General features: G+C 38.1%; 1 protein-coding gene and 1 non-coding gene across 8 annotated transcripts in view; both read right to left on the reverse strand.

The window, feature by feature from the left end:
- The window catches only part of KDM2A (lysine demethylase 2A), a 121,975-nt gene that overhangs the window by 14,952 nt on the left and 86,571 nt on the right, over positions 1 to 20,452 (reverse strand). For all 7 annotated transcript variants that reach the window (XM_077115577.1, XM_077115580.1, XM_077115576.1 and 4 more), the window contains 6 exons: positions 17,093 to 17,199; positions 16,678 to 16,771; positions 15,330 to 15,483; positions 14,111 to 14,226; positions 10,285 to 10,411; positions 8,267 to 8,661 (listed from right to left, as the gene is read on the reverse strand). In XM_077115577.1, coding sequence (XP_076971692.1) covers positions 8,267 to 8,661; positions 10,285 to 10,411; positions 14,111 to 14,226; positions 15,330 to 15,483; positions 16,678 to 16,771; positions 17,093 to 17,199 — 993 coding nt within the window. The remainder of the gene's footprint in view (positions 1 to 8,266; positions 8,662 to 10,284; positions 10,412 to 14,110; positions 14,227 to 15,329; positions 15,484 to 16,677; positions 16,772 to 17,092; positions 17,200 to 20,452) is intronic.
- On the reverse strand, positions 6,186 to 6,257 carry TRNAS-GCU (transfer RNA serine (anticodon GCU)). The gene has a single exon. It is a non-coding gene; the product is annotated as a tRNA-Ser (tRNA).

Consider the following 20,452-nt stretch of genomic DNA (forward strand, 5'->3'; position numbering starts at 1 on the left):
AAGTCAGTCACTATGTCTCTCGCTTCCCCTCCCTCCCTTCCTCTCCCTGCCCCCCTCCCTCTCTCCCTTCCTCCCTCCCTCCTGGCCTCCCCCCCTCAACAAAACAGAGTCGGTGATTTGCCTTTATTCCTACAGGTGGGGCAGGGACAATCTTTGAGGCAACAGTTCTCCTGGCTTTAATTAATCTAGTTTCAGTGACTTGAGGGCCAATGTTACAGTAAAACACTACCACTAAGGTAATTTTGAAACAAACCGTTTGTTTTAGACAGAAATTTCTGAAGCCTAAACCCAGCAGAATGAAATCTTTCTTCCTCTGACCTCATGAGCCCTGAGGCAACACAACAGCAAAAGAACACAAAACCAGTAGACAAGTTACACATTCTCTTTCTGATTGCCTCAAGTGTATACAGGATAGGATATTAACTTTATTTATCAGAGAAAATTCAACTTTGATTCTCGACAGGTCAGCATGCCTAGGCCACCTTTAATAATCATTCTCATAATCCTGGGGGCTCTGTGCCTAGAGACCAGGGCTTTTTGAAGCACAAGGCATTTCTCTACCAAGCTCTTTCATCCTCAACCTACAGATCACGTCCCAAATCCCAGATTTGGAACTTTGAAAGACCCTTTCAAGAATACCCAAGAAGCTCCTCCGTGCAGACTTCCTTTGCCAAGTCTCCAGATGCCTCCCACCCTCCCCCAAACTGATTTCATTTGCAGACATTTTATTTACTTCGAGTTGCTATGGCATCCTATTCTGGAGCCTCCTGTTAGCACCACACTGCGTGGGGGTGAAGAGGCGGGGTGTGGTGCCACGTGGGATAAGGCTCTGGTATGGACTCCTAATCTCCCTAAGGTGAAAAATTTAGGTCCATTCAAAATGTGTGCAGGGGAGCGCAATGCTCCCCTCCCCCACCTCCCACTGCTGAAAGGAGTAGGACTCTGCCCATTTCCTCTGCCTGAGACAACTGAGTGGTCCACAAACAGGGACTTTCCACTTTGAGCAAAACAGACCGCACAGAAATATCTGCGATTGTTTATGAGTGGCAAGGGACAGCTGTTCTCACCAAAAACAGTCTAATTCTACCTGCAAAATTTTTGCAGGGGATAGGGAAGGGTAGGCGGAGAAACTGTATCTGCGTGGGGGTGGGGTGGGGGGAGCTGTTCACACATAACCGACTCAGTTACAGGGCTGTGTGTGGGTGTGGAGGGAAATGCAGATTTCCTCCTAAGCCTTATTTCGCTGGAGCCATTCAACGCAGCACGCCCTTTCATCAAAAAAGGCAGACTCCAGCTGAGGCCCTTCAAGAAACCATATAAAGAAGTCACCACCCTTCACCAGAGGGGGTTTGGGATAGGGGGAGTGGGGGTGGAGTGCGGGAAGGTGACGCCTATCTAGCCTCTTGCCATTCCAAAGAACATTTAAACACAAGCCCACATCCCACAGACCACAGGAAGGGGAAGAGGACAGAGATGTTGGGGCAGACAGGGGAAAAGAGTTCTCCAAAGCCAAACGACCCAATTCAAAAGCATATCCTACACCAGGTGAGGGAACAAGTGCAATGACGGTTCAACCATCACAAAGTAACCAAAGCTTTGTCCTGGACTAGCCCGGCAGGCAGTTCCTCCTCTTTGAGCAAACAAAGTCCCTCCAGTTACATATACCCCAAACCCGAAAGGGCTTGGCCAAGTGGCCGCCTGACCTTGTGTGTCTTGTCGCTCAGGAGCTGCCGAGGCTCTCGGTGGAAGTTTCCCCAGCGTCTTTGTTTTGTTTTCCGTATTAGAAGTTGTGCTGAAGGAGTTAGATTTTCCGCCTCTAGGAAAATCCCGATTTACTTGAAAATTCTGGAATCCCCCAGAGCACATAAGGCCCAGCAGTCCGGCTCTCACCCTCAGGCTACCCAGAGGGAGCAGCACGCAGTGCTCTGAGCTCTTCCTCGAGCCCTCCAGCTCAGCCGCGGCTTCCTGTGCCTGCGAACAATGCTGCTGCGTCACCCACATGCAGCTCCCAGAAATGCTTTGCAACGGAAGATGGCAGGCGGGGGAGCTGAGCTCGAGTGAGCGAGCCAGGCTGGAGCCAGGCAGCGGGCCCAGCCGTTCTGCTGCAGAGTCGGCAGGGGGTGTGTTCAGCAACCACTCTCTTCTTTCCCATTGGAGGAAATGCTGCCGGGGAGGGGAGCTGGGCCCTGGCCCCCGCCCCACTGCCTTCCCCTCCACCACTGCAATAGGAGAAGCCAGGGCCGGCCCCCAGAGTGTTCCCGGGGGCAGACTTCTGAAGGCGCCAGCGCAAGGGAAAGCTTTAACCCATTCGGCATTTGTCCTTGTCTCAGACCACACCCTTCTTCTCAGGGTCACCTCTCAAGGCTACAGCCAGGGATCTCCAGTTGGCTGCCCACACACTCCTCCCTCTCCCCTCTCAGGCTCACAAGCCAAGTGCCCAAAGTTCAGCCTCTCTGGACGAACTAAGCACTCCTCTGGAGTTACCGTCTCTTCCCAGGCGTGCGCGCCTGCTTTACGCCTGCTTTACCCAGCCTCTCTGACACCACTCCTTTGGGCCCAGCTCAAACGACCCTTAATCCTCATTTTCTAAAGGAAATACCTTTAGAAATAACACATTTCAACCAATATTGAAATATGCAATGAAATATGTCTGTTTAATAAAAACCACTTCTATAAACAAATGCCTCTAGTGATGACTACAAACTTCACCAATCCCGGAAAGAGATGCCTAGGCAGCTCTAACAATTCCATCATGGTGAAGTCACGACAGCTGAGGCACAACTTAACGTCTACCATACTCCAGGAAGTGCTTTATTCTCTTGTCCCTGAACAAGGCTCAGAAAGCCACCCACCACCTTCTTCTACCACAATTATGTTTTCCCTTCCCAGCAGAGCACCCCGCCCTTTAGACAGCACCAGTAGAGTACCCTGCCCTTCAAGGACAACAGAACTCCCAGGAATTCTTAGTCTACTCCCATTTGTTTTGCCTGCCTCATTCCTGGTATTCCTGTGATGAAGTGGCCACCCTCCATTCTGACAGCCACTTGTTGAACGTGTGTTGCTCACAATCCACATGCCAATCGTGACCGGGGATATGTGCACATTCAACACTGCATTCTCTTTGGACTACAGGAGAAAAGGAAGGGGGACACACAGGTTGGGCTTTCTGAGATTTACAGTAGACTGTATGTCAGTATGGGAGAAACTCGGCAGGAAATAGAACCCTAAAGAGTAGCAGCTGGGGCCCAAATTTATATCATTTTTAGACCCTCACAAATATAACTTGGCTTTTCCAGAAATTACAGACACTGCTTTGACATAAACATCTCAGGCCACAAAGAGCCTAGTTCTTAATGTTAGAAACATTTATTTCCAAGACAGCAGTTTCAGTGAATTTCTGGTATAAAGTTAATGGCCTAACAAATAGGCTTTCTGGGACCTGGAGTTTTGCTTGATGCAAGAAGCTATTTACCTTAATTTTATAATAGTTGACCAAGTGTAGGAATGACTTTTGCGCTCTTTCTGGAAATGTTTATGTGGTGATCTTAAGTCTCTTGCTTGCACGTCATCTTAAGGCTCAAAGGCCCAGAGTGTAATCAGTCTATTATGTTTGAAAAACCTTTAATTGTGATCTAACTATTGAGAGGTCTTCTTGGAAAATGCTTATCTTGGTTTTCAGTGAGACCTCACCTAGAGGGATGATAAAGTGCAAACACTTTTGAGAAACATGTTACTCTAAAACAAAACACAAGAGCAAATTGTAGCAAGTCCAAATTCTAGAGGCCACTAGGAAAGGACAAAAAACAGGGCACTAAAGTTTCCCAATCACAAATTAAACAAGGCCGAATTTTTTTATTTCCACTAATTCAGAATAAAAGTTCAGAACTAGTAAGAACATGACTTACATAGTATAGGAATATAAAGAAAATATTTAAAAGTATACATATTTTTACCATAACCTTTTGAGAATGGTAGTGGCTTACTGCACCATAAGGAACAACTTGCAAATTTATAAATTCTGAGCTTTTTCCATTTATATAATGTTGAAGAAACAGTAAAGTTTATTAACTGGTGAATTAACAAGCGTGCCATCTCTTTCCCTCAGGACAGAATTTGGCACCCTCCCAGAGATCCAGTAGGGTCCACTCTGTACCCCAGGTAATGCATAGCCTCTGCAAAACTAGGATGCACTTATCTCGGTTACCCAAAGGCCTATCTTCCCCTGGGCTGTAGTGCTCTGAGGGCTGGGACCATGGCATGTTTGCCCCAACACTTAACAAGGTACCTGACACAGAATAGGCAGGCATTATTCACATTGGTGAATAAATGAATTTCACAGATTTATAACATCTGATTTTTTTTGCTATAATAATACTACTGCTTATTAAGTACTTTACTAACATTGTCATTAATTTTCACAACCCCACTGAAGTAGATGTTATTTTACAGAGGAGGAAACAGGCTTTGATAGGTTTAATAACTTGCCCAAAAGCCTCATGGCATAAGTAGGAGGCTTATCGAAACATTTCAGGAAAAACAGGAAAGTAGAAAAGTATTCAACAACACTATTTGTTTCACTGAGTCTGGGAGCCAGATATACTGATGTATTAAAAGCTTTTTTATATGTGTATATACATTAAACATTTCCTTAGTACCAAAATAAACACAAACAAAACAGTAACTTCTGACTAAAAACTCCAACCTTCCAGCTGACTCCCACCATGCTGCTGGAGCCCACTGATCCAGAAATGCACAAACAAACAGATGTTTTTGTTCTTACATTAATGGGATTGTACTATACACACTGCTCCATGTCCTGTCTCTTTATTCAACATACATCAAGGATACAACTTCTCAAATCTAGAACTATAATTCTTAAGAATATCTCACAAATGCTAGTGATCAATGAAAGAGAGGGGGGTAAGGGGGATGGTATGCATGAATTTTTTTCTGTTTTTTTTTTAAAATTTCTTCTTCTGAATTGATGCAAATGTTTAAGAAATGATCATGAGGATGAATATGCAACTATGTGATGATATTGTGAATTACTGATTATATATGTAGAACGGAATGATCTTATGTTAAGAATGTTTGTGTTTGTTGTTATACATTTTTAAAACATTAAAAAAAATACAATGATTAAAAAAAAAAAAGAATATCTTACAGCAGGAGAGAAGAGAGAACACCATTCTACCTTTAGTACATTTTTAGTGTCAAGGCTACCTATACTCCTCCCCAACAGAACTTTATACATACAGGTAACATTCCCCTGAACTATAACAATAACTCAGCATTTTTTAATGCTCAGTTTTTCATTTAATCCCACTCTACCTCTATATTCAATACTCTTTCTGCAATACTGTAGGATTTATTTTAAATCCTCAAAGTTCTTCTATCTCAATTAAAATAGACCTTTCTCCCAAAGAATATGTAAATATGGTTATCCCATCTCAGCACTTCTCCTATCTCTTCTACTAGTTATTTCTGAAAAGCAAACACTTTACAAGAGGAAACAATCCCTCTCTCTGTAGGAAAGGCAAACTTCCGTGCTTGCTCGCCTCCTCCACTGCAGTACAGCCTTCAGGGCTATAAGCACCAAGCTCTCTAACACTGCAGAGTCCCCAGCTGTGCCAGGATCCCTTTTTTTGAGTGATCCTTAGAGTCTCAAAATATTGAAGCTTTAAATTTACTGTATCCGAATCTCAGATTAAACATAACTGATCAAACGAAGGAATAATTAGTTCATTTATCTTAAGTGAAACTACTTGCAGAGCTGGGGTTTAAATTTGTTGATTTTTGACATTGGTTGCATTTTGACTACGGTCGAATGTGTTTCTGCAGGGAAAATTCCTACACTGTCAGCCCAAGCAGTGTGCCCCCTGGCTATTCATTCCACATGACCTTGCCTCTTATGTTATTACATTTTAGTGATGGTAGCCATGTTTTTCAGTGATTCTGATAAAAATAAGGAAATTCTCTATGGACCACTTTTCATTATGCCAAGAGTTCTCTTTAGATGTCTCTTTTTAACTCATTTCCCTCTTTTTTTTTTTTGGTACGCTGTATGGCAGGGGCCACATTTCATTCTTTTTCCATGTGAGTATCCTCTTATTGCAGCACCATCTGTTGAATATTTGTTTGTTTGGTTTTTTTGTTTGTTTATTTGTTTGCTTGTCTGTTAGAAGTGCATGGGCCAGGACTCGAACCCGGGATCTCCTGCATAGCAGGCAAAAACTCTACCACTGAACTACCCTTGCACCCACATATCCCCCCTTCTTGATGCTGCCTTTTCTTTTACTCTGCTTAATATCTGACCCAAATCTTTCTACATTTTCGCTTGGTATACAACTATACTAACCCTGCCTTCTCAAATAACCACTTTAGTTATACTACTTGTAATGACTTAAGGGAGTTTGTGAATTTCTATCACGGCACTTGACCTTGTAACTATCAATTTGTGGTTGGATTATAATATAGGTTCTGCTTCTACACCTTGATTCAATGGAGTCAAATCTGCAGACATGTTTTAGGATTAAAAAGACATTTTTCTTTTGTATGAATTAGAAATACAGCTATCCAGGCCAAAAGAATGTTAATCAGATATAAACTTGTTTTTCTTAGGGTTCCTAAATGTGATTATATAAGTAAACAAGTCCTCAAAGTCCCAACTTAATGTTTCTCACAGACATCCATATTGGACTAATTATTATTAAAAAAGAAAGACCAATGTAGAAAGATGGTACATCTAGTCAAACTCTCAGGATTATATAATTTTATATATGTCATATAAAGAAAAAGAAAAAATTTAAACACCCTTTGCTTACTGAAGGGTGGAAAGTGAATCTGGAAAAGTATGACTAAGTTTGTTTTACTGTATATTAATCATTATAGAAATAGCACCACACCTACCTGGAACTTTATCATTTCCTCCTCTAAACACAAACCACATTTCCTCCCCTAAACACAAGCCAAGATGATACCAGCTCCTTCTTTTAGAACTAAACCAAGAAGAACAAACCACAAACAAACTGCCTAGCTTCTATCATATTGCAGAAGACCAACTTCACCAGATTACCAGCACTTTTTTTAGCCTCTTTAATATTTTTTTATTTTTACAATGATGAATAATAGTAAAATGTTGAATCTAAAACGAAAAAATTGTAATATGTCAATGGTAGTTAAATACGTTCAGGTCCCACCCTAGGTTTTGGAATTCTTTCCTGAGGTAGCTGGCAGAAGCTGGAAAGCACCTCAACTGGTTTATAGGGTGACCAAGGAAAACCTGAATGAGAAATCAGGGAAAGAAGAAAACTACTATGATAAGTTTAGTCAATCTTCCCTAAGGTCACACAAAATTATCCCCTATATGTTCTCATATGGCTTAAAATGATCGATGTGACAGGTGTTCATAATAACATTAAAAACTGTGGACTCATTTTCTAATACATCTAAGACATATATCCAAATACCAACTGATTTAAGAAGAAAATTGCTATTCACAGCTTTACGCCTATTGGTGTCCACATTAATGGTTACCTAGGAAGAAAGACATAAAAGAACACCCACCCTCCAATTCAAACAGCTCAAATCTAGATTTCTTAAAAATAAGTTTATTTCTCTGAGACCTATGTAAAGTATGGGCTTGGCTTTGAAGAATACTGATGCTAGGAGACCTCTTGAAAAAGAAGAAAAACATATAATATGAAGAAACTTTTTAAAGCAATAGGATGGACTATGCTTAAAATGACACTTTACTTAGAAGTTACCCCAATGTATTTAAGTCTTAATACTAGATAAATCTGAAACCAAAGATGAGAAACATATTTTCAAAATAACCCAAAACAGAACAATTTCCTCCCTCTTCAATCTTCTCGAGGTATCAAGACTGCAATAGATTGTTATCGGCCACTTCTGTCCTGAAATAGGCTTCTTTATTGGAGGATAATTTATGCTTAAAATTTCTTAATACAAATAATTTCTCAGGCTTTCTTTTATTTTGGGGGTCAGCCTGAAAATTGTGTTTTTAAGAACAAATTTAAGCTCTAACTGAACATATGACTGTTAGTATTTTCATAACAAGGACCTATTCTCATCCTAGGAACTAAAACACTGAGCAGCACAAACATACACATGTACATACTAATTTGTCTCCAACAGAATCAGAAATTATCCAAACTTCCTGTATACCCCTCCCCCCCCCCAGAATCCAGAAACCGATTGCCTTAGCCAGATTCAGCAGCTGTCATACAACATAACAAACCTTTACCTTTACATCAGCAATAAGAGCGTCTTCGTCTTCTATCCCTGTGGGGACACATTTCTTGTGCAGTGGCAGAGACTCCAACTTATCTACAAGGCAACGAAGGCCTTCAAGCTCAAAATGGGTCAGATGCACCTGCCTGTCCTTTCGGGGGCTACGCTGGGGATCCCACACTTGGCCATTGTGGGAGGCCCGGCTAGAGTCAGAGGATGAGTCTCCAGACAAAGATTTCTTCAGACTTGGAAGACTTCGGCAGGTTTTACCCAGTCCATCATAATCCAGGTTGACTCCATTGGCTACAGGACTAGTGAGAACAGAACGCCTACTACTCAAGCGCCGGGGTTCTCGATCCACTGCGTCCTCATCCCCATTTCCGGACTCCAATCCATTTAACTCCAAATCTGCCAATATGAAGAAAAAAATGCAGTAAGGACATACAACTTGGTCATGTAACCAACCAGAGAAATAGGTGGCATGGGTACTAAATGAATAAGATGCCAAATTTTAAAATGGTCTCTCCTTCTCTTCAGGATGATGAAGATATTCCAGAAACCGTTGGGGATGAAAGTCTCATAGTATCGTCAATGTAGTTAATGTCAAGAACCGTTCACTTAAAAATGGCTAAAATGATTTTTATGTTACGTCTATTTTACCCAATTAAAAATAATTTTTTATAAACAGCCTCTCCTTATTTCAACCTGTTCCTAGGTGGCTTTCTTATCCATGGTCCATATACCTTCTGCAAATTCCTACAGCACTCACAAACATTGTTTAGTTCACTGCTGAAAATCACGGTTACAGGTAGAAGGAGAATCCGGACCTACGAGGACAACTGAGATAACATTCTATTGGATTTTTAAAAGTTCGGGAAGGTTCTGATCTTTGAACCATGTGACCCTGAAATAAGTTACCTATGAAAGTGGCTATGAATTATTTTTAAGTTCAACCTTAAATTTGGGATTATAATTTTATTATCTTTTAAAAAGAACAGACAGTATGAAGCATATATATTTAAAAAGTAGTTTTGTCCAAAGTTTTGTTCATAAAATTAAGCTCTGGAGTTGAAATCCTAGCAATATGACTAGGAAAATAGAACAAAAGTGAGTATTTTTCAAAAGAAGATTTTAATAGTCAAAACAAAGTAAAAATAAAAGTTTTATGATAGAAGAATTTTTAAATGTTTACTGGTCTTTTTTTATTATTATGAAAGTAATACAAAAGTTTACTATCAATAACTTAGAAAATACAGGAAGGTACAAAGAAGTAAGTCATCCCTTATCCCTCTACCCTGGGATAACAACTAAACAGTGTGATGCATTTCCTTTCCATCTTTTTCTATACATATGACTAAGCAGACATAATTTAAAACAAGATTGGGACTGTGCTATACAATACCACCAACACTGTACAATAAAAAATACAATACTGTATCTTGATTTCACATTCATGGGGGAGCTTTTCTTTTTCTAATGAGAATATAAACTATGAGCAAAGTTATGCTGAGAAGAAAATGTTAAGGCAAAAAAGTAACTTGCTTAGACTGAAGAGCCCACAGAAGCTTATAACTACAGGATATTACGGTATTGGCTCCTCTCTAATTTAAAGGCATGAACTAGCCTAAAAATATGTTATTGAAACTACCTCTGTCATTCAATAAAGTATTTCTCTTGATAGAAGTTGGGGAAATAATAAAGCATAGACCTATGGTATAGTTTAGAATGTGATCAACCTGGGTTCAAGTTGCGGCTTTGTCACTTATAACTGTAAGATCACAGACATGTTTTCAAGTCATTTTAACCTCAATGCTCCCATCTGTAAAATGGTGATAATAATACCTAGCCTCACTGGTAATTATAAGAATGTAATGTACATAAACTGATTAGTAGAATGCATGGGGGATATAATAAGAGTTATTATTCCTAAGTTTTTATTGTGCCAAAGACCATTCCTGTGCTTTTTATACCCTCATTCTAGCAGGTTATAAAGTGTCTTGGTTTGAAAATTTAGGTAGGCAGAACACTTACCCATGCTAAGGGATTCCTTCTGAAATTCCTTTGTTAGGTGGGAGCGGTTGGTTATGCAGTACACATAGCGTTCCAATACGTACCAACACATCTCATAGTAAAATGGATAGCGGAACTTATTTGGGACCTACACAGGAACAGAATAGTGAGAAAAGCAAGCTGATGACAATTTTCAAGGAAATCACTTCAGCATCCAAGAAAAATTCTCTCCAATTAACTTACAAATCCAGGTTGGCATCTGAAGCAAGAATTTAAGTGGAACTATCAATTCAGAAAATTTTGGTCTTGGGAAATACTCACTAAAGATAAACGGTATTTGCAAAGACCACTTAGAACTACCAGAAGTTGCCTTGGTGGGATGAGAAAGCAGTAGAATATATTTTGGATTTTTGGAGAGAGTACAATGTTAGAATAATACCTAATTGAGAAAACTGTGTTAGGGTTCTTAGGACAGAAAGACATGCCAGGCTCTTCTGCCTTTACAATAGTTTTACCCGGACTCAGAAAGCAATGGGACAAAGAACCTAGCGGGAAAACATGTTTTTCTTAGGTTCCTACTGACAAGAGATGAAGTTATATGTTCTTATTATGTCCTCACATATATAGAAATATGTGTAGAGACTCATTCTCAAGTTGCATCCAGATTAGGACACAAGACTGAGCATTTTCCCTAATATCAACTCTCAACTTGCCTGCCAAGATGGTATGTACACGAAGCAGATTAACATTCACATGGCCTAATAAATCAATGCCTTTAGTTTTCTTTCCCTTCTCCACAAAAGCAGTGTGAGATTATTCCAGTTGAATAATAATAAAAGGAAGTGCCCTTCAGATCTACTACAGTTGAGGAAAAGGAAAATGAGGATGGATTAATCAGTGAGCAAGACCAATAATGAGGACACTGCCTAAATACATCTGTTGTCTTCTTTTACAGAAGGCATTTTTGCAAAAGTTAAGTCAATACATCTAATGTTTTCCATATATAACCCCTAAGAATGTTCCTATTTCTTCCCATATTGAAGAGATCACTTTACCTACTCCTTTCAAAGCTTCATGTCAGGTAGTCTTCCTGAATGAAGGAAAACTGGATGGGAGTCCCTTTTCAGAACTCTTCACAAGGTCACAGGACATCACTGTGTAATGAGATCACCTTCCTCATCGCAAAGCAGGAGAGGCAATTATTTTTCTTAATAAGCATCTGTTAGCTTTCCAATACAGAGTAGCCAAGCCTTGACTCTGGGTATCTTATGCAGCCACAGCTTTAACAACTATAAGAGGTTTCTCTTTCCTTGGCTTTAAAAGCAAAGTAATTTAACTCTGGTACGGGGGAACAAGAATTAATAGGAACTGGGTCCCCCAAAATAAAATATAATACATTGTGCCTCTCTACTCGCCTTTTAAAGTACATTTGTACTTTGCTGGAAGGGTCCTAATAAGGAGTTCAGGTCAACCCCAATCTCAAAACCCCCTGGAGCTCTGTAGAGAGCTAAGTAATACTAACAGTAAAAATAAGAAAATATACCATTAAGGGCATTAAACTTTCAATTTTTTTTTACTGGAAACATCAGATTTTAATATTAGTAATGTCCAAGATCACATACTCAATTTGCCCTCATCACATTTTACCACTGCTGCCAAATACCAGAGACCACCAATTTCTAAGAGTGTGTTGAAATTTTTCAAAAGATTTTAAACAAATCCTCATTATAAAAATTATTGAGACTTTGAATACTATTAGATTACCAACGCTCATGTTAAAATTTTTACATTGGAATAGCACAAGTAACCCTATGAATATCTTGATTTTCCAACATGCTTTACATTTCTTTTGTAAAACATTCTCTTCTGAAATGTTTTATGAAAATATTCTCTTTAAAATTAAACTTTATATTTTTATAGTGATTAAAAATATATTTAGCAGATGCCAGGATGGTACTGGAGTATAAAAGGTTGGTATGGAAAGCAATAAAAAGCTGCCCTGTGTGTCGGAGCTAGGAGACCCAATGAAATTTCACAGAAACATAAAAAAGATTCCTTATTTGTAATGCAACAATTATTCTTAGGAAGAATGGAATAATACGATGGTTAGACACTAAAATGTGACAACTTTCTAATAGACAAAGTCTAAGAACTAGATAAATCAAGATCTGTTTTTATCAGATTAACAGTCTACAGAAATTTTTTGCTTATTTTACCTATGCTACTGAATAAACATTCTCCCTTTCTTGACTATCTGTAGTTTACAGTAATACATATTAGGTATGTGATCCCAGAAATTGAATATCCAATTAAGCCCCGGTTTAACAAACCTCTTTAGCTACAAAAACAGAATACTTTCTAAAAACTAATTTTCAGACTGAATCTTAGAGCAGGAGGGTGGCATTACCTCTTAGAATAACTGAGAGTTTAAGCAAGAGTATTTTACTATGAAATTTTTTCTTTTGAAACATTTTAACTATATCTGCATATATATATTATTACAACTTCAAACTTACTAAACGACTTATCTTTTGTAAGTTCACTACACTTATAACAAGCAGAAATTTACTTTCATAAAATTTATTCAAGAAACATTGCCTTCTCGTTTACTAATGGGCAATCGTAACAACTTCAGTAATATCAGTCTTATGTAAAAAGATGGCAGGTAGCTTCTAAACCAAATTAAATATTTTGAAAAGGGCATTACAATGGTTAACAGACCATGTTCACAGTATATAGGTCAATGACCATTCCCTTGAAAGTTCACTAATTGCTATGCTTTTATTTTTTATCTTTAAACTTTCAAATCTATCAAAAAGTATCATGTATACCAGTATACCATATGCTAGTCTCTATTCAAATACCGTATTAGTAGTTTAACTATTTGAAAGTAAATTATAAACATCATGACCTTTAAAAACTCTAATTACTGTTTTTATGTCAAAACCATTTATTCTTTCGTCAGACATTATTCAGCCCCTACAACCAGGGTTTTGTTAGAGAACTAAACTCTAATTCCCTAAGGCCTGGGTCAACAAACAACAGTAATGGATTTGGTCTGCTGCCTGTTTTCTGTAAGGCCTATGAGCTAAGACTGTTATATTTTTAAATGGTTTAAAAAAATTAGAATAATTACATTTTGTGACATATAAAAGTATATGATATTCAACACAGTCGAGTGGATTCGTTTAAGTATCTCATACTTGGAGGCAGAGTTAAGTAGCTGCAACAGATACCATATGGTCCACAAAGTCTAAAATATTTACTCTTTTGCTCTTTATAGAAATTACTGACCCATGCCTTTGGTTGGCAAAAGAACTAACTTCTCTCCTATGCATCTAGATTAGTAACAGAAATGTATCATCCTTGGGAAAACAGAGAATAACATACAAATCATATTCTGGAGGGCTTAATTCTCTCATGGAACTCCAGTTAAAAAAGGCAGTATACACATTTAACACACTGAAGTAAAACAGTGTGAGTGTTAGACTGCTATCACAGTAAAGGAAGATTAACTTAAAGTTACGAATCTTAAATTGATAAATTCCATTCCATCAAATTATTCTAAGAGTATAAAAATGAAAAAACAGTTTCAGAGATTATTCAGTTATTCATTTTTGGTCCCATAAAAATCCAAGAAACCAAGAACCTCAAAAAAAATTGGAGTCCCCAAAACCAAAGGACGTGCATCCTGCTAAAATTTTAATTATTCTCAGCGTTCCCAAAATATGAACATTGCATTTTAACCGAGAGACAACTGAAGTTTTGACAAACCAAGTGAATCTATCTCTTAATATATGTCTTAAATGGAATAAAACTCTACACAAAAAGTGTTAGAATTACTCACCCGTGTTCGATCTTCAATGTTGTATATTTTTAATTGCATGGGGATGTTGAAGCTATGCAAAAAATTGCCTCCAAACACTAATGTGTCTGTAGGAGTATACACAGCATGAATCCAGCCTGGAAAAAACGGAATGGAGGCCAATGGCTGAAAGCATACATTATTATAACATAGCTGTCTCAAAGAACTAGTACAATAAGAAATGATGAATATGCAACTATGTGATGTTATTAAGAATTACTGATTATACATGTAGAATGGAATGATTTCTAATTGTTTTGTTAATTCTTTTTTTAATTAATAAAAAAAACTATTAAAAAAAAAAAAGAACTAGTACAAGATCACACCTTCTATTCTGATTCTACCTCTTAGTGGTTGGCCGAGTTACTTAATCCCTCGAACCTCAACTTCCTTTATAAAACAAGATTAATTATACCTTAAGTGGCTGCTGGTAAGCATTAAGTGGGAAAATGCATGAAAAGTGGTTAATACATAATAAACTTTTAATAAATGCTGCTACCATTTATCAGAGCGCCTACTATGATCAAGGTTCTGTACAAATGAGTTTACAGGTACTCTCATTTACTCTTTACAACAAAATGAGATCTGGTGATTCAAACACCTAACCACAAACAGTATAAATCTTTGTAGAATCTAAAGCAGGGATAAAGTAGGTAAATGTGCAGTGAGAATTCTAATAATACAGGTCTGTGACTTCAAAATACGTGCTATTCATAACACTTATTCTGGAACCGGTGACTTGAAAAAGATATTACTGATTCAACACTCCATACTTCATAGCTAGCTAGCTCTTAGAAAAGTAGATATGGTTCTTATTCTTAGGAAGAATGGAATAATACGATGGTTAGATACTAAAATTTGACAACTTTCTAATAGACAAAGTCTATTACAAAGGGTGATACAAAGGGTGTGTATAACCTGCAGAACAAGTTCAATTCCTAAAGACTATAAATTACTAGGGCTAAAATGGGGCCCAAACATTTAGAACTGAAAAGCCTCCACTAGGCATTGGCAAAAAATTGCCTTTTATTTTTAAATAAATTCTCAGCAGTTACTTCAAAATGACAAGAAAGGACACTACTGCTTTCTCCCCATCCCAGCATCATAACCATTCCTGGTGATAATCCATCAATTCCTTTTTCTTTAATTGAAGAAAATAAAGTGTCTACAGCAGACAACCACTTTTCCCCATTTTGCTTACCTGAGGGAATGACGAAGGTATAGCCCTGCTTGAGCTCAATGCGCTGGCAATCTGACACTCGGTCACCCAGAAAGATGTCTCCCTGTTTCCCTGACAGCAGCCAATTCTCGTACAGCTCCAGGTTGTGGGCTGTAGGGGGGATGAGCCAGAAGACCTGTGAGTTAAAAAACTTCAGTCTGTTAACAGCCATTGACATGACCCAGTCGTCTCCCTCAACTGAGAAACACGTACAAAGTTAAGATCACCAAGTATAAGAGAAGCAAGCAATTCTCTCCGCCAAGAGAACTTTGCTTTTTTGGATGCCCAAGGGTCAAAAAAGTAGACTGTTCTTATCTTTCACTTGATCAAACACCATTAGGGCTTTCCTGGGGTTTGATTATAAAACCCAAAACCCATCCAGGATTCAGAGAGAAAAAGAGCATTCAGTTTATTACTGAAAGTAGTCCTTTATATGTCCTTGCCTGTCTGGCCTTTATATCCTACTATGAAGTACATATAGTAAGGTAAAATAGCTTCAAGAGACTGTCATGGGTTGCTTTATTCCATGGTAGTAACCAAGACCAACTGGACAAAACTTCTCACACACCACTTGAATGGATGCAAAGTAAACAAAATTACCTTTGAATCTGAAGGTATACTTGTTCTAGATTAGGACCTCACATTTTAAAAGCACTATCTATTTTCATTCCTGTACTACTTTTCTTTAAAAGTCCACTGTATACTAACACATTCACATCTAATAAGGGCAAAAAGGTAACGACAGAATATAATATCATAAACCTGTGATATTAATTCTAGATTTCCATTTTCACCTAACATTCAGGAACACTGACAAGCTGAAATATAACTCCTTTTAGATGAGGACATCTTTTAAAATCTATTTATATGCTCTGAAAGGCCTTAAAGTCTTTCTCTGTCCACAATTCAAACCAATGTCTCCATATAGGGAAATGTGGTTTGGATATTAATTTGTTGATTTCATTGTGAATCTATATAAAAATTTGTGTTCCTTTCCACTACACTTTATTACACTTGCACGTAGAGAAATTGGTTATTCTAGAACCATTTCCTTAGCTTCATTTGGGGAACTTTGTCTTTGGGAACAGAGAAACAGGACTGTTAAGTTGTTTAGGTACAGTGCCATGTTGGTGTTATGACAGCAGACTAGATGAATACTAATTCCCACGGAACTCTAGCCAGGAAGGTCAACTCAAACTACAATTCTTTCCAGATATGTCTGGGACAATTTCATAATAGATTCCTTTTCACGGTATATTAAGCATGCATAAACTGAAGCAAAGTCATATAACCAGCTTCAGATTCCATCCCATCATGACCATAACCGTACCTTTCCACCTTGATGGATGTGATACCAAACAGAGGTACCACCAAAGTCCACGTGGAAGTCAGTATAGCAGCCTCGAACACTCATTAGACAGTACCTGGTACAAAAAAAAACAGCAGCATTGGTGGACAAAGAAAAAAGGGAGCCCTTTTTGCTAGTGTACACCCCCTACCTTCTATCTAATCAACTAACTCCCAGTAGGTGAGAGAAATGCAGTTTTGAGTTATTACATACCAGAAGGGTACTTTTTAAAAACTATGTCATCATGGGCTATGATATTCCGAAAACCAACTCTTTAAAGAACTCATCTTTTTCATTATTTAATACACAGAATGAGGCTCTTATGGGAAGAAGAATTCCTTGCTATCAATTTTCTCTCCCACAGCACCCTGAAGAAAATGCAGAGTAATTCACTTACTTCTGCACTTTAGGGTACTGCATCTCCAGGATGGCATTTGTTGATTCAGTCTGACTTTCCTTCAAATGCCTTGGCCACATGTTGTCTACCCAGTCAATGAAATCCACCTTTAAAAAGGAGGAGGTAAAAAAAAAAGGAAGAGGGAAAAAAAAAAAGGAGAAGGAAACATTAGACTTCAAAGGAAAGGTCAATGTTAAAGAGAAATTTAAAGTCAAGAAAAGTAGAATTTAGTTATTCCAGTGGTTACTCTTCTGCAAGCTTTAGCTAGGTATTACAAATTGCCACAGTATGCCAGGCCTCAACCACCAGTATTTTTAAAAACCCTAAAGAAAACCCAGGATTCTATCTAAGACTCTATAAGTTTGACTTATTAAATCTATTTTTCAGAAACTTAAGACCTCCAGATTGCTCATATGCCAGATAAGCCCTTAAGAGGTATCAGCCTCTCCCAGAACATCAACCAGTTGCATTCCCCTATTCCATCATGTGGACACCCCTTTCAACAGGATGAAGTTAAAACAGTCATTGCCCAAATATCCCTGAAGATTGAGAGAATGATCAAATGGGGAGGAGGTGTAACAGAGCAGAAAGGATTTAACAAATGATTATGATGACTACTGAATCATTATATATACACTTTTTTTTAAAACTTTTTTATTGTACAGTATAACATATATACAAAGCAAAGAAATAAAAAAGCAATAATTTTCAAATGTGGCCCTGAAGCTGTGGGATCAACAATTCCGTTCTGACCAAAAGGGGGAAAAGAAGTGTAACTAATAAAGTATCAGTGGCAGAGAGAGTTCATTTAGAGCCGAGAGGCTACTCTGGAGGTTGCTCTTATGCAAGCTTCAGTTACACATTGCTACCTATCATAACCTGCCAAACCCCAACCAATACCATTCCAGCCAATCCTAAAGAACACCTAGGGCAATAAATAAGATTCTACAAAGTTTCCATGCAGTAGAGTAACTTTTCAGAAACCTATAACCTCCAGATGGGTCCCTGGATCAGATAATTCCTGAAACCTAGAGGGTCCATCCCTAGGTTCAACAAGTAGTTGCAGGACAGATCCCAGAGTTTGTCATGCGCTACCATACCATCCTCTCAGATTTTTTTCCTTCTAGATGCTCCAGAATATAGGAGGCTAAAAGACTTAAATTTTTCTTATCATCACAATTGACTTTTTTCTTTCTTATTTGTGAAAAATAACACATACAAAAAAGCAATAAATTTCAAAGCACAGCACTACAATTTGTTGTAGAATATATTTCAGGGTTTGACACATGGGTTATAATTCCACAATTTTAGGTTTTTACTTCTAGCTGCTCTAGGATACTGGAGACTAAAAGAGATATCAATTTAGTGATTCAGCATTCATATTCATTTGTTAAATCCTATCTTCTCTGTAGAGCTCCACTATCACCTTTGATCTTTTTATCCCTCTCATTAGGGGTGTTTGGGCTATGGCCATTCTAAATTTTTCATATTGGAAAGATCTGTCACTAACATGGAGTAGGGAGATGGAACTATCTGATGTTCTGGAGAGGATGGACCCTCTAGGTTTCAGGAATTATCTGATCCAGGGACCCATCTGGAGGTTATAGGTTTCTGAAAAGTTACTCTACTGCATGGAAACTTTGTAGAATCTTATTTATTGCCCTAGGTGTTCTTTAGGATTGGCTGGAATGGTATTGGTTGGGGTTTGGCAGGTTATGATAGGTAGCAATGTGTAACTGAAGCTTGCATAAGAGCAACCTCCAGAGTAGCCTCTCGGCTCTAAATGAACTCTCTCTGCCACTGATACTTTATTAGTTACACTTCTTTTCCCCCTTTTGGTCAGAACGGAATTGTTGATCCCACAGCTTCAGGGCCATATTGATCCCTGGGAGGCATCCCCACATCGCCAGGGAGACTTTCACCTTGGATGTCATGTCCCATGTAGGGGGGATGGCAATGATTTCACTTGCAGAGTTGGGTTTAGAGAGAGTGAGATCACACCTGAGCAAGAAAAGAGGTCCTCCAGAAGTAACTCTTGGGCATACTTATAGGTAGGCTAAACTTCTCCACTACCTACATTAGCTTCACAAGAATAAGCTTCAAGATTACTGAACGCTGAATCATTAAATTGATACCTCTTTCAGTCTCCAGTATCATAGAGCAGCTAGAAGTAAAAGCCTAAAATTGTGGAACTATAACCCATGTCCAACCCTGAAATATGTTCTACAACTAATTGTGGTGCTGTGTTTTGAAATTTATTGCTTTTTTGTACAAATGTTATTTTTCACAAAAAAAGAAAGAAAAAAAAGTCTATTATCTGATGATAAAAAAATATTTAAGACTTCTAAGCCTTCTATATTCTGGAGCATCTAGAAGGAAAAAAAATCTGAGAGGATTGTATGGTAGCCCATGACAAACTCTGGGATCTGTCCTGCAACTACTTGTTGAAGAGTGCTTTGAAAACTGTTTTTTTTTAAATTTCTTTGCTTTGTATATGTTATACAATAAAATAAAAAAGTTAAAAAAAAAAAAGAGTAAGCCTCAAGATCAAGAGTATGGCCTATTAACTCTTAAACATTCTGAAAACAAGAATGATCTTATCTTCCATTATATCTCTAGCACCTAACACCGTGTTAAGCATGTGGTAGGCACTTGAAGAACTAATAAACTAATTATAAACATATGAGAGTTATAAGTGAACAAGGAGCTCTCAGGTTAAGAAATAATAATAGGAAATGTTCTGTATCTTGACTGTGGTGGTGGTTGTAAGAGTAAATATATTTGTCAATTCAATGAAATGGACACTTAACATGGGTACCAATCAATAAAGATGATTTTTTTTTGCTTGGGCAGGCACTGGGAATCGAACCCAGGTCTCCAGCACAGCAGGCGAGAACTCTACCTGCTGAGCCACTGTGGCCCACCCTAAAGATGATTTTTTTAAAAAAAACCAAGTACTGAAGCATAGAACAGAAGATTATTTGTCCTTCATTATGGGGAAAAATACCAATAGAAAAATCATGTTACTACACATACAGCAAGATCAAAAAAGCTTGTTTGCTTTTAGGATGTGACCTTAGTATAGCTCACCTCAATCTTTCTGGCCATATTTTAGGTCCCTGAAAGATATCGGTGCACTGTGGCCTATGCCCCTTAGATAATCTGAATCTGCTCATAGGTTTTACTCCTCTATTTAATGGTACAGCATTTTTATAAATTACAACCATAGTATTTGAAAATTGAGATTCTAGAAATATAAAGGAAACATATTTATAAACAATGCTGTAACCCTTACATCCCTCTAGTATTGAATTATTCATTCCTTAAAGTAATTAGTTTAAGTGGACCATGTTTGGTTAG

This window comes from Tamandua tetradactyla, chromosome 9, assembly GCF_023851605.1.
Source record: "Tamandua tetradactyla isolate mTamTet1 chromosome 9, mTamTet1.pri, whole genome shotgun sequence".
Lineage (NCBI taxonomy): Eukaryota > Metazoa > Chordata > Mammalia > Pilosa > Myrmecophagidae > Tamandua > Tamandua tetradactyla.